Source organism: Colossoma macropomum, unplaced genomic scaffold, assembly GCF_904425465.1.
Source record: "Colossoma macropomum unplaced genomic scaffold, Colossoma_macropomum, whole genome shotgun sequence".
Taxonomy (NCBI): Eukaryota; Metazoa; Chordata; class Actinopteri; order Characiformes; family Serrasalmidae; genus Colossoma; species Colossoma macropomum.
Window position 1 is genome coordinate 108,919 of NW_023495565.1, and position 14,807 is coordinate 123,725.

At 36.9% G+C, this 14,807-nt stretch overlaps 1 protein-coding gene across 1 annotated transcript in view; it reads left to right on the forward strand.

The window, feature by feature from the left end:
• Positions 1 to 8,494: 8,494 nt before the first annotated feature.
• Positions 8,495 to 14,807, forward strand: part of tecta (tectorin alpha) — a 60,432-nt gene continuing 54,119 nt past the window's right edge. Inside the window, exons 1-3 of the mRNA XM_036562911.1 lie at positions 8,495 to 8,606; positions 12,984 to 13,174; positions 14,090 to 14,255. Of these exons, the coding sequence (XP_036418804.1) occupies positions 14,117 to 14,255 (139 nt within the window). The 5' untranslated portion in view covers positions 8,495 to 8,606; positions 12,984 to 13,174; positions 14,090 to 14,116. The remainder of the gene's footprint in view (positions 8,607 to 12,983; positions 13,175 to 14,089; positions 14,256 to 14,807) is intronic.

Consider the following 14,807-nt stretch of genomic DNA (forward strand, 5'->3'; position numbering starts at 1 on the left):
GCAATCCACCTGCACATTCTTCTCCAGGTAGGTAAGACAGGAGGATATTTGAAGGCTTCTAGGAGGGTTCCACCAGGAGGAGTTAATATCCAAGAAGCTGGGTTTCTGGTAGCTTAATGATGCAGCAGTCGGTCCAATCAAACAAGATGAAAACACTAAACACAGAAGTAACATTGGGCAGACTTAGTATCCAAAAAAACATAAAATGGTTACTATAACCCCTTACAGAATAACAAAGAATGGTTTATTAGTTTAATATTAGTTAGTGAATAATGTATAGTAGTTATCAGTTACATGTAGTGTAAGGGCTTTCCGTATGAGTAGAGGCTGTTACTGCAGCAAAGGTGGGTACAAGTCCTTATTAAAGATCCTACATTTTTCTTGTATTTTATTTTTTATGACATTTCTGTAGTTTTATGTACCACAAATAGGAATGGGAATATATACATACACACACAACTGTTCTTAAGAAGAAATTTCTTCTTAAAATCCACTTAGTTTTATGAATTTGGGATTTGTTCTTAGTTAAGAACAGAATCTATGCACACTCGAGAGCACAAAGTAGTGAGCAGTTCTGCGGTTTAAAACACATCATGAATCTGATCCATTGTTCCCCAGCTTGGGATCGGGACCTTCGATCCATCAGAAAGCACTGCATTAAAAACAGCATGTTTCTGTGATGAACATCACCACATGGGCTTGAGAATGCTTTGAAAAACTGTTGTCAATAAACACTGTCCATTGTTGCATCCACAAATGCAAGTTAAGACTGTACTAGGCACAGCCATATGTCAACAGCTTCCAGAAACGCTGTCAACTTGTCTAGACAGAGGCTCATCTGAAATGGAGTGATGCAAAGTGGAAACATGTATTGGGGTCTGACGAGCCAAAATTTCAGATTGTTTATGGGAACAATGGATGTCGTGTTCTCTGGGGCAAATAACAAGAGGATAATTCAGATGGTGAAGTTCAAAATCCAGAGCTTTTAATGGTGTGTCTGGGGAGGGGGCTGCGTAACACAACTGCGTAACATGGCTGATAAATCAGAGAATGCAGGACCTGGACTGGCCTGCCTGGAGTCCAAAACTGTCTCATAATTCCACATTCAAAACTGTATCACTTTGTGTCTTCAGTCCCCTAATAATTATAATGATCATTAAGCACTGTTAAAGGGAAGGGTGATGTTACACAGCGCTAAACATGTTGCTGTCCCAACTTTTTTGGAACATTGCAGGCATCAAATTTGGAATGAAGGTATATTTCCACAACACAGTGAAGTTGGTAATGTAAAAGGTAAAATATACAATACTGTGTGTTTTTTTTTTTACCGTTTTTACTGTAATACAGGTTAAACAGACTTTACTAATCACTGCTTTCTTTTTTTTCTTAGCATTTTACATACCGTCCCAACTTTTATTGGCTTTGGGCTTTTAAAAATTGAGCTTAACTGTTAGTGAAGCTTAATAATTGGCCAATATATGTAAAAGAGAGAAATGTGCAGACACAAATCACCCACATATATTAAATATATTTTAAAGGAATGAAAAAGAAGACTGTGCGAGTAAATGTCAGGGCTGTAATCATCCTAACTTACCCACAAAGATGCCAGTGGTTACTGCAGACCGCAGCGTCATGGCGGATCACCTCAGCACAGAATGAATACACACTACTGGTCTAGCAGCACTAATACAGGCCGATAAAAACCTATTTGGAGAAAATAGATAAAATTAGAAAATGTCATCATATGTTTTGACTTCATAGACGTTATGAACTGCAAGATAGGCGTGTTGTTTTAGACTATCTGCACAGCAGGACGCAGCTAAAGCTTAAGGCCTCAGCATACAAAGATTGGCAACTTTGAGGAGCTTAGTTTCGCAAAAAGTACCGTTATGCTGAGCGCTTTGGCAGAGACAGCAAAATATTTCACTGTTAAACGCGCATTTTTAAATATAAAAAAATTAATAATACTTCCTAAATGTAATATGTTAATTGTGTTATACAGTAGTAGTAGGCCCAAAAACATGTAGGTTATCTTATTTTAAGGTTCAGAAGAGAATGAGGCTGAAGTTAGCGTCCTGTTCTCCAGCTGCTAATTCGAATTTTCCCGCTCCACCTTAAACAGTGGCAGCATTCTGGACTCAGCACAGTTAGAGCTGTGACGGAATCGTTTTCCAGAAGTCACTGAACTTATAAAATTTCGTGGAGCATCCGCAACAGGCAAAACGAAACCGCAAAAAGTGTGCGAGCTTGTAAGGCGCTTTCAGCTTTGCGCAACGAGAATTTCGTTAGGCAAGAAGTTATGATGAGCGTTCAACAAGTATTTTCTAAGAGGAAATTGGGGGATTTTTCCTCAGCACCATTTTACAAACGGTGCTCGACGTCTGCAGAGGGGACGAGAAAAAGACCCTGCTAAATATTTTTACTACCTTATACGCTCCTGTGATCAGTTTGTTGGTTTTAGGACAGGAATATGAACAGCTTTGCTAACTTACACTAGCACAATGCTGGGAAGGACGCGGGAACGCGCAGCAGCGTGAACGAGCGCAACAGCAAACGGGGCATCTGTCCTGTAAGAGGACGAACAACCGAAATATCCCGTACGTTTTTACCTTAAAGAGGAAATCCACGATGTCCGTGAGGCGTTCTGTGTGTCTGCACAGCCAGAGCTTTCCAGTGTTTCTGTCACCTTCAGTCCGTGAGGAGGGACGCTGCTGAGAGCCCTGAGGAGCACAGATGATGCTGAGGAACAGAGCACTGGCCCACAGACAAGGGCAACTCTGCCCATTCAGCTGCTGGGCATAGACATTCATTAGAGTTCATTTGTAAGGGCTAGGTCTTTCAACTGCTGGACATCGACATCCATTAGAGCTCATTTGAAAGGGCTGGGTCTTTCAACTGCTGGACATCTACATCCCTCAGAGTTCAGTTCCAGTCCTGATCCACCTAATCAAAGAGGTCAGGACATCACACTGTAAAAATAATGTTCATTGAAACTCCAATAGTGAATAAACAACAAAAAGCAAAACAACATATGTGAGTCTATATATATATATATATATATATATATAGCTGTGCAATTTCCCCGTAGGAAACTGGAATTATGGGATGACAAAATCTTTCAAAATGACTTTACTTCTATACATAATTCTCTTCAACACTTTATGAAATTATTTGAACTCACATTTTGTCATAAAACTGCATCAATTCCTGTAGCCCATGTAGCCCATCGAATTGACACATTTGACACATCACTCAACCAAGGCTGAATCTCAAGTGGCTCCATACTCCCTATGTAGTGCACTATATGAGTTATGAAGTTTGCCTTTGACGCCCAAATAGTGTACTGTATGTCCAGGGCACATGTGGCTGAATCTCAAATGGGTATTTGTTAGACACATTATACACTGTTTGGGTCCAGGAGCCATTACTTTAGGCCCTCCGTAGAGCACTATGTAGGGAGTAGGGAGCTATTTGAGGTTCAGCCCAAGTCAAGTCCACCGCTATCACCCCACTTCAACATCAGAAAATTGTTCTTTAGCCACGCATACTGTCATTCTATTCTATTCTATTCTATTCTATTCTATTCTTCACACTGCTTCTGTAGACGTCATACCAAAGTTATTGCAATTACTTACCAGCAGAGGGCGTTACAAACCAGTCATAAAGCTGACGAGCAGAGCCAGTACAAACAGAAGAGAGTTTCCAATTTTTACCTACATCTCAGGGTATTATGTATATTTCAATCTATGTAATCTATGCAATGGTAAGATGAGTTAACCATTAAAAAGAGTCAGTTATAATCGTTTATCAGGCTAACTAAAATCTTTTTTTTTTTCAGTTGAATACATTCTTGTGCTGTAGGTTAACTTTTTCAGACCTGTCCGGCTAGCTTTTTAGTCATTAGACTCAGAAATAACATCTATGGTTGATATTAAATATTTTTCTAAGAGTTAAGGTTCATGCTAAGCTTAAGCTAAGTTAAGCTAAGTTAAAGTGAAGGTGTACTGTAAAAAAAGTGATGCATTTAATTTACTTGATTTAAATACACAATTTCTAAGATAGATTGACACAGTGTTGTCTTTTTTTGCAATAATTGTGTTATATGTGGAAATTATATTAGTTATGTACAGAGAAAAAACAAGGCATCACTATTTATATCATTTTAATACTGTAATGCAGGGGTGTCCAATGTCCAGTCCCAGGGTCAAATGCAGCCCGCAGACAGATGTTAGTTGGCCCTTGTGTGTTAATATCAATAGACATTAATTAAAGCATGGACCTTACAATAAATATTCAGGGGAGGGCAGAGAAACTAAAGCAACTGAAAGCTACCCACATCTCACAGCACCAACTTCTTATCAGAGCAAATTCAGTAGTTCAGTAAATAGAAACCATTTAAGGAAGATCAGAATCAGCTGTTTTTGCTGTTTAATCTGCTCTTCTTATTTAATAAAGTGATTTTTGAATTCTGTTGTTGCATTTATTTGTTATATAAATAACATGATCTAACAAAACCAAACATAAATAGATTTTTGTAAAGTTTATCTTTTAAATGATATTTCTGAACAAGTGAACACATGACTAGGAATAAACGCAATACATTAGTCACGTTTTGATGTTACTCTTAAAGAAATCAGCAATTTGTTCTAGCTGTGCCCCTGTTGGGTAGGAAGTGAATGCATGTAGTTTAGTAAAATGATGTGCGGTGCTTGAGTGTAGAAAATGTAGGTCACATTTATACAGTATTTAACCTTTAACACTTATTGGGGATTAGTGGAGTTTTGAGCTTCATAGAACATTTTATAAACAAAATTGTGCTTTTTGTGAAATGCTGTTGAGTGAACTCTTCTGAAAATCACACAATTATTATTATTATTATTATTATTATTACAATGTGTGCCATAAAATATTGCAAAACACTGTGTCTTCAGTATAAAAATATCAACCAAACAAACAGAAAACAGGTTTTGTTTGTGTTTGTTTACTTTCATACATCATTTAAATATGGATGCAACACCTTTGTCATGCATTCATGTTTTTAGACCAACTTTCGAACCTTGAACACAGCTTTGAACAGAAGAAGGTGGAACACAAAGTGCTAATTACATTTTAACTAAGGATTTAAACAATTATGTACTTATGTACAATTCTAAGAAATTCTAACTGCAGATAATTCCACATAATATTTAGCTTTGGGTGTGATGAAGTTTGGAATAATAATTCATTCTTTATATAGTTATATTAGTATGTCGCCATTGTCTGAACAAAACCTTGTACATCCAAAAAACTTCACAAGAGGAAACATTCTTAACGTTCAAAAGTGAATGTAGCAAGATCTTTTTTCAAGTTATTTTTGACTGTTTTTATTGGAGCATTTGTTTTGAAATCTTAACTAGTAATTATATGACAAGCCTGCATACCTAATAAGATTCCTGAATCTGATTAAAGAAAGCACTCTTAATAACCACTTACTATATTCTTATATTGCGCTGTTTATTGTGCTGATTAGACTCTATTTGTATTTATTATAACCTTAGAGGGGAACACAAAGTCATTCAGATTTGTTCCTTAAGGTGCTGGTGATAGGAACCAGGGGTCACAATGTCTTCAACACAAATATAGCCTTTTTATTTACTATCCAAAACTACCAGTGATATATATACATATAGTGTTAGTTTTACATTTGAAAAAATAAGTTTTCCTTGGGTGTTACTTTGCCTTACAAAAGCCTGCATGTACATCTATGCCCTACTTGTATTATTGTATGTATTTTTAAATGTAATATCATTTTTTTATTTATCTGTATTTATTTAATTTATCTGAGATCAGTCAGTATATTCATAACCATGTGATAACTGTCTGTGAGGGAGTTTTTATTGAGCCTGAAACTCTGCATTTACACATTACTTCAGTTTTTGACAGCTGCCACCTTTTTTTATTTAAATTTAAACAGTAAACGTACGATAAATACAGCTACTAACCTGTAGTTAAGGAGCATACTGTATTCCTTTGCAGATTTTTTTTGTTTTTGTTTTGTTTCTTTTCATGGGTGTCCATACACCCTGCTTTCAAAGTAACAGTTTACTTAAAGGGTGTCTACGTAACACATTCATAACATCTTACATAAACACTTCATAACATGTTCATGAATTTCACCATTCATGAAGCGTACATATTTTACATGATATTAACATGGACTACTATGTCATTTTACTGAGAGACATTTTTCAAAATAAAAGCCCTCATTAAAAAAAAATAACTATATTATTTTCAGTGAAACATCTAAATTCTGAACAGCCAAAATAAAAATGACCTCTCTTTCTCCCTTTGGTCATTAGGTCCTTTGACACTTTCAACCTCGTTTTTATCATTTGTTTCTTTTTAAGCATTTGTATTTAGCGCTTTGTTATTCTTTATCCTTTTTGCTTGATGACTTCTTTAAAATTTTATTATGTACATTGTTGAGGAAAATGTTATTTACCCTCAGTTTAACTCTCTTGGAGATAATGCTAGCACTGTTATCCCAATGATTAATTAATACTTTAGAGGTTTTATTTTATTTTTAGTGATGTCCTTCCTTGCTTATGGTATCAAGTATAATTATGCACTGGTTATCCCATTTAATTGACACTCTTTGAGGTTAAATTTTGCACTTTTATCCCAAGGATCCATCAATTCTGTTTTGCCTTTACCTCAAAAGTGACGGAGGTTAACCAGACTGAAATGCATGTAATGTGGATCTTCAAATTGCAATGCAAAGTAGTCTACTTACATTCATGTGGCTATCCTGCATCTACAGGGAATGGATGAGTATTATGAGTAATTTACTGTCTATATACTAAAGTGACGTGCAACAAATGCTTAAGAAAAAACTAATAATTAAAAAAAGTGGAAAGTATAGGTGAACCATGTCTGAGTGTCAAAGCACTTAATGGCCAAAGGGATGAAGTGAGATTATTTTTATTTTGGCTATCCAGAAATGAGCCATTTTACTGACAATAATAAAAAATTTTTAAATGAGGACTTTTATTTTGAACAGTGTATCTCAGCAAAATGTCGTAGTTCATATTAATATCACGTAAAACATATATACTTTATAAATGTTGATTTAACATTCATAAACATGTTATGAAGTAAGATGTAAAGAATGTAGACACACTCAAAGTAAAGTGTTACTGCTTTGACTCTAGGCTTTTTATTTTATTTTTCAATTTTAAACATTTATAATAAGAAAGCCAAAAACAGGCACTTTTCCCTGGGAAAGTAAATATAGTGTATCTTTAAAACATATTTAAACTTAACAATTGGACTTTAAGGAATGTTGTATCTTTAAGGGGAGATTTACATTGTTTGTACTTCAAGGGACAAAACATTAAATTGTACACTACCCTTTTTTCCCACATTGTACTCTAAAAACATGACTAATCATTGAGAAAATACACCAATAACCATAGTATTACATTGTAGACAATATTACAGTACCTTTATCTGTAGACAAAATTTACAGCAACCTAAATCTGCCACCGTGAAGTTAGTGTGAATTTACAGAAGGCAGGTTAAAACTACACTAAGAAATAATTCAGTATTAAAAATAGATAAGTTTATAAAATAGTGATGCATTTTCTTTGGGGGGCTGTTTTGCCTTAGAACACAATGCATGTGCTTCTCTGCCATGAATGGCTTTATAATACAGTGTTTTGGGCCAGAACCTTCTCAAAACTATCATAAAACAATGTCTCAGGCAGCAGACAACATATCTGAAACTATTTCACATACAGTCTTTCTGTGAGGGAGCTTTGAGAGGTGATAAACTCTTCAGACGTCTGGTTCCTATCACCACCACTGTGTACAACCCTGACTCTGTAAGTTTCTCTAGAATTGAACAACAAACTACACTGAATGACGTCTCTTCACAATTGTGCAGATATTTTGCAAAAATCTGTGGAATTCCCCTTTAAGAGTGGAACAGGACTTACGTGAGAAGAGATTTCAATACTTCAATACTTCAATACTTGCTGGGTTTTGTGAGGCAATATAGTCCCCAAAGATTTTTTTTTTCAGATTTACCTTTATTTTACCATCTACATTACATACAAATACTCAGAAGGCACGTGCATGTTCACTGGTGGTTTTAAATAATAAACAAAATGGCTGTAATAATGTTGTTGACATTGTGACCCCTGGTTCCTGCCACCACCACTGTAAAGAAATTTTAGTCAGTGTGTTTCTCTACTATTAACGTTTTCACACCAAACCACTCTGAATGACTCTGTTTACTTCTCAACCACTGTATTGTGCAGAATTTACTATTAAAAGTCGGTGGAATTCCCCTTTCAAACAGACCTCAGACACTATATGAAGCTCACGTCATCCATTTTTAAAAGCCCCCGGCACCATTTTTAAAAAACCCTCGTTTTGGTTTGTTTTCTTGTTTTGCACCACGTCACTTCCAGGATAAGCAGGCGCTCTGATTGGCTACTGTACACCGACCAGCAACAAAAACAAGCGGAGCGACCTGGACAGCGCTCGGTAGGACAAGCCAACAATATTCTGCATGCTTTCATACTTTTACACGGTATTTCAGTTTGTGGCCTCAAGTCCAGGTGGTAAGTGCCATGTGCAAAATAAATGAGCTTGTTGCCCCTTGCGTTTCTTTCTTTGTGTTAGTTTTTTTTTCGGCGAACGTATATTTTTACTATATAACACGTCAGCATTCGATTATTTGCGTATCGATAGTAAACGTCAATTAAATACAGTTTCGCGTAGTGTATGTATATGATATTGTGTATCTTGACAGATTTGAGATGTTTTTTAAAGCGATCCTGCAGGGTCTTATACTCGCTTCCTGTCAGAGCAAAAATAAACAACTACTCGAGCGCTTATTGGCTCGCTTCGCAGTCGCGTGTTACGAATTATACACACTGCATTGGGACTGTTTTCGATCTACTGTAAAGTAATATATCGTTTTAGTCCAGTAGAAAGGCAGACGCGGTGTCGTTTATGTCGCACGAAGCAGGCTACCTAGAGTTGTTTTTGTGCTATGTTCGCTTGGCTACCTGACGAAGCTTGAAGTCAGCTTCTCATTCGCCAGCTTCTTGTTCGAAATATCGCGTTCCACCTTAAATAGTGCAGCAGTTACGTTCTGTCGCCTCAAGCGCAAGAATGTAACTGCGGCACTATTTAAGGTGGAACGTGAAAAATTCGAACAGGAAGCCGACCTCAGCCTCGTTACTACCTGCTGTTCTCTGGAGCCTGTGCTTTGCTACAAAGCGGGGAAAACGACAAAGATCCACTGCTCCGCTGTTCTCGAACTCGAACACTGTCGATAACATTCTGCGTTTAAACTGAACCGAAATCTTAAGAGAAATCGCTGCTCGTTCTCGACAAGCGCCGTCAAACTTCGCCGATTCAAAACATAAGCGTTGTCATGGCAGCCGTTTGAAATTCAACAACATTCCGCAGCTGTTGCCAGAGCGCTCAGTTCACCCTGAACACGGAGGTTATTTAAAGAGACACCGAGAGTCTTGCTTGTGTTTACATGTCTCCTCTTTATGTAAGAAAATCGAACTGCAGAACCATTACGGCTCAGATTGCACACAACACGCCCACTTTTTTTATTTTTATTTTTTTACTTTTAAACAATGTTGTAAACAGATGGTGAATCAGAAACATTGCGTCATACGTGCAAAGTCTAGTCTGCAGTGTCACTTTTCTCTACACTCTTGATAAGTTGTTTTTTCAACGCAGTGGTTCTGTTCAGCACCGTGACTTCTATATAGAATCATTTAATGCTAAATGGTTCTTTGCTTGGTGAAATGGTTCTTCAGATTGACAGAGAATGTGTTGTGTATGGTTATAGCACTAAAAAGGGCTCTTCTATTAAGATGTCAAACAACAATAGAAGAACCCTTTTTGGTGATACATAGAATCATCAACACATTCTCCATCAACCTGAAGAACCATTTTATCATGCAAAGAAGCATTTAACCATGAAATGATTCTATATAGAAGTAACGGTGCCAAATAGAACCACTTTTATATAGAACACATAGTTCAATATAGCACCAAAATGAGTTTTTCTACTGTTACGATGTCAAGCTTGTAACAATAGCAGAACCCTTTTGGTGCTATATAGAACCATTTTTAAAAAGGTTCTATATATAATCATATATATCAATCTGAACAACCATTTAAGCATGAAATGGTTCTATACAGAACTCATGATTCTGAATAGTGGTAATTCCACAGATTTGTCTAAAAAATTCTCCATAATTGAATGGGTTAGATGTAAACAAAGTTATTCATAGTGGTTTGATGTGAAATGCTCTGTTCTAGAGAAATGAGAATGAGAATGAGAAATGTGTTTTATGATAAAGTCATGGTTGGAGTTATACATGCAAGGCGGTGAAGGGCAAAATAGTCTCCAAAGGAAAAAAAGTTTCAATTTTACTGTTGTTTTACTGTTGTAAAAATTATATCTAAAACTTACAAGACACATGTATGTTCACTGGTGGTTTTGGATAGTAAACAAAATGGCTATATTTGCAGGGTAAACATTATGACCACTCGTCTCTCTCACCAGCATATTAAAGAAAACAGTCTACAAATGTCTGTACAATTCACCATTTTACATTAACCCATTCTGAATGACTTTGTTTCATCTCAACAACTGAATTATGTAGAAATGTGGAAATCCCTATTTTGCTGCAGTAACAGCCTCTACTTCTCTGGGAAGGCTTCAAACTAGATGCTGGAACAGTGCTGTGAAAATTTGAATGCCACAAGAGCTTTAGTGAGGCCAGATCCTGTTGATGGATGATTAGTTCTGGATGACTCCCATGCATCCCAAAGGTATTGGATGGTGCTCCATCAGTCCAGAGAACACAGTTCCACTGCTCCACAGCCCAGTGCTGGGGGGCTTTGTACCCCTCTAGCTGATGCTTGGTGACTTTAGGCTCATGTGCGGTTGCTCCAGAGTGTCCTATTCTATTGGCAACGCTTTTCTGTCAAGATTATACAAGCTGTGTGTGTGCAATTGAACACCTGTGTCAGCAGTTTGGGCCTCTTAAAGTAGCTGAATTCACTGATTATCAGTGGTGTCTGGATTTTTCTGGACATTCAGTGTACAAACACACCAAGCTGCCACTGACAGTGAGCTACAATTTACCCTGCTCACTCCACACCTCTTAATTGACGCACAGAGACTAATGAAGTAGATTCCTTCATTTCAGATTCAATCAAGGCATGCCAAGGCCTCTTTGCAAAGCAGGTGGTGAATACGACACAAAGTGTCTGACTTTCCATACCCCATAAGAATTTGTAGTCACAATGCTCCTTTGATGCCCAAGTTGAGTTGTGGAGACTTAGTGTCCAGCATGGTTTGGTGATTTCTCTGCTCTAACACGTTTCACTATAAACTCATCAGTTAATAACCAGGTATATGTATATTATGGCAGGAAAATTAAACAGCTCTGTACTCATGCCCTAGTTGGTTGTTTTCTCACATTTAAAAGGCAATTCTGTTGATTTCTCTGCAAAGTTCAATCATTGAAATGCAAACAAAGTCATTCGGAGTGGTTTGATGTGAAATGGCAGATTGTAGAGAGACCTGTCAACTCTAATTTCTGTGCAGTGGTGGTGATATGGGCCAGGGGTCACAATGTGTTCAGTGCAAATATAGCCATTATACTTACTGTCCAAAACAACCAGTGAACCTACACATGTCTTCTGACTTTTATTTGTAATGTTGATGATGGTAAAATAGTGACAGTCTGAGTCCTGTTTTGCCTAAAAACACCCTCATTTACCTCTCTGCTATGAATATATTTTTAAAAAACATAATTTAGGTTCAAACCTTATCTCAAAACTATAGTAAAACAATGTCTCAGGCATCAGTTCATATATTCATTACCATTTTGAGTAGTAACATTCTGTGAGGTAGCTTTTAGAATCATTAAACGTCTGTTAAACAATTCTGACTCTTTCTCTAGAATGATGTATCTCACATTAAACCACTTCCGATAATTTTGTTTACATTTTAACAACTGAATTATGCAAAAAGTCTAAAAGAAATTGGTGGGATTCCTTTTTTAATGTGAAACAGCAGGCAAATGTGAGCTCTGGCTTAGGCAAAACTTATAAATTTGAGACTAGCTGTGACAACATAGTTACAAGGGTGAATAGAAGCGCTGCTTTATTTTTCAGCCTACAGGTCATCTTTCAAAACTCACCATGCCGTGACCAGATATCTGCACATACAGTTTTATGACTTAAAGGCTGTCACTACTGCGGTTGACAATCAAGCAATCTAATAAGTGAGATGAAAATCTCAGATTAGATAAAAGACATCATCAACGCCTTTTTGAAAACTGATTTTTTAAAATACATTCATACATGCTTGTCAGCATGAAAAAGTATTGTGTTAAGTTTCAGGGAATCACAGATATGGAAACTGTGGGCCAATCCCAATATCCAATATCTTTAACGTAGAAAAGTTTCTACATTTTTAGAAAATATCATTGTGCATCCCTATTAAGTTTGATTCAAATGTGTACTTAATTTCCACAGTAAAAAAATGTTACATCGACACAGTTTATTTACTGTATGCAATAATTGTGTGTATGTTAATATAATAATAATAATAATAATAATAATATAATTTTATGTAGAAATGATGCATATATTCAAATTAAGTAAATTCAGTGTGTTACTTTTCTCAGCGTCACCCTTTAGGCTTTTAGATATTATATCTCCAGCAGCATATGGGAGTCAGCGAAAGTGTTGTAGGATCTGATTTCAAGGCCAGTCCTTTTCTTTCCGACGCTAATGTTACCTCATTGTGCTGATGTCACAATAGCAGAGAAGAATGGCCATTCTGTCACTGTTAGTGCTCCATGTCACGTGCTCAGTCTCTCTCTTTTTCTTTATCTCTCTGTCTTCCTCTTTCTCTCTCTCAACTTTTCTGCTTTGTTGCTGTTTGCTAGTAGAGGGCTTGTGTAGGGAAACCCAGCCCCAGACCCGGAAGGCCTCGGGACCAGATTTAGGCTCCATCCCTGCCTGAATGCCTGAGTTCCGCCTCCATTTGGATGACCTGGGGGGCTCAGACACAGCACCGAAGTTGTGTGTAGCCATTTGGTGTCCAGAGCTGGACTGCAGTAGGACCTTCAACCGTGAGGTAACTAAGTCTAGTTAGTTGCTTTTAACCCCATGAACCGTAAGCTTTTTAGTCAGTAGAGCTGACACAATCAGTTATATGCAGAGTGTTTAAAAACTTTCACTATACTTATCATGTGCCTATTATACCTAAATATTATCAGAAAAAGATCATGTTTAAAAAAAAAAAGGTAAAAAAAGTTTTTAATCGATTATTCAAGTTTAATTGATTAATCATGGCAGCCCTATTATTTTGTTGACAATCTTAGACTTTCATTCAGTAAATTCACTCTTATTAAGGGTTCTATATAGTACCAAAAAGGTTCTATGACCTGCAAGAGTGGAAGCCTTTTTGGTGAGCCATTTTGTAAAAGTTTTTTTAAAGAGCCATATACAACAGGTTTTCTATCATAGAGAAGAAGCATTTAACCACATAAAGAACCCTTAGAAACTACTTTTCAATGCTGTCTACATTATTTGGTAACTGCTGTAAAACTAATATAAATTAGAGAGTGTGGAAAGAATTAAAGTATGAGCCATCATGCAGGTCTTCGCAGTTTAATGGATTAACATAATAACTTTGATAAGCTTATATAGGGCTAATATTGTCCTATTAATGTAATAGAACAATATTAATGCTTGGTTTTATAAGTTAAATTCTTTTTTCTCCTCATAATGTTAAAGTATTTTCCAGACTAACCATATTGTCAGAAATAGGCCTTTTATGCCACACCTGTTGTTACACTGCTTCACTATTCTGGGATCTTCCACTCTTGACCTCTGCACCCTTGTGATAAGGCGGCCTCTTATAATAGACGCAGAGTTCTAAAATACATTCTCTCTCCAAATGTCAACTAAATCACTGGGAAACAAGTCCATTGTAACATGTTCAGCACCACTGTTGTTTGTGGTTAGTGCTGCTTTGTTGTTTGTCCAGGTGGAAGAGTGAGAAAGGAGAAGACAAATGGAGTCTGAGGACGAAGGAGGACGCACTCTGGTGCAAGTCATCAGTGAGAAATACAGCCCAGACAACTTCCCTTATTGCCGAGGGCCCGGCGTCGGCGTGGTGATCCGCACCAGTCCTCAGGGTTCACCTGTCAAAGGTGAGAGACATCTGGCTGAGACTTTACAGTCATGGCTATGTCAATCAAATGATTCATTTCTGATAAAAGCATACATAGCACACTGTGGTCACTTGATCTCCTCATGATTAAAGTGATACACTTTTTGCACCTGAACCCAAATTTAATCTATCATTAATCTAAACTATCATTCAAGAGGGTCTCTGAGCTAGCTGAGTATTTTCACTCACTGATAGATAGCAGTGGTGGGAGGGGAAGATAAAACATGATATTATTGATTAATACCCACCCACCCTCTGGTGCTCAGTGACACAATCAAAACTTAGCTGATGTTTTAGAGTTTAAGTCATTATATTTTGTTAGAGGATTACAGAAAAGCAAGAATTTTGTATTTTGAAGTATGATTTGATGAATCATGCTTAATGAATCGCACCATGTACCTGTTATTTTATGGTGTCTGCGAGCTGCTGTGAGTCATCCTATAAAGCCTGAAATACTAATTATAAGTTAGAGGCAGGTCAGATTTTAGGTGAGTTTTTAGACCACTTCATACATCTTTATATATCAACCTCA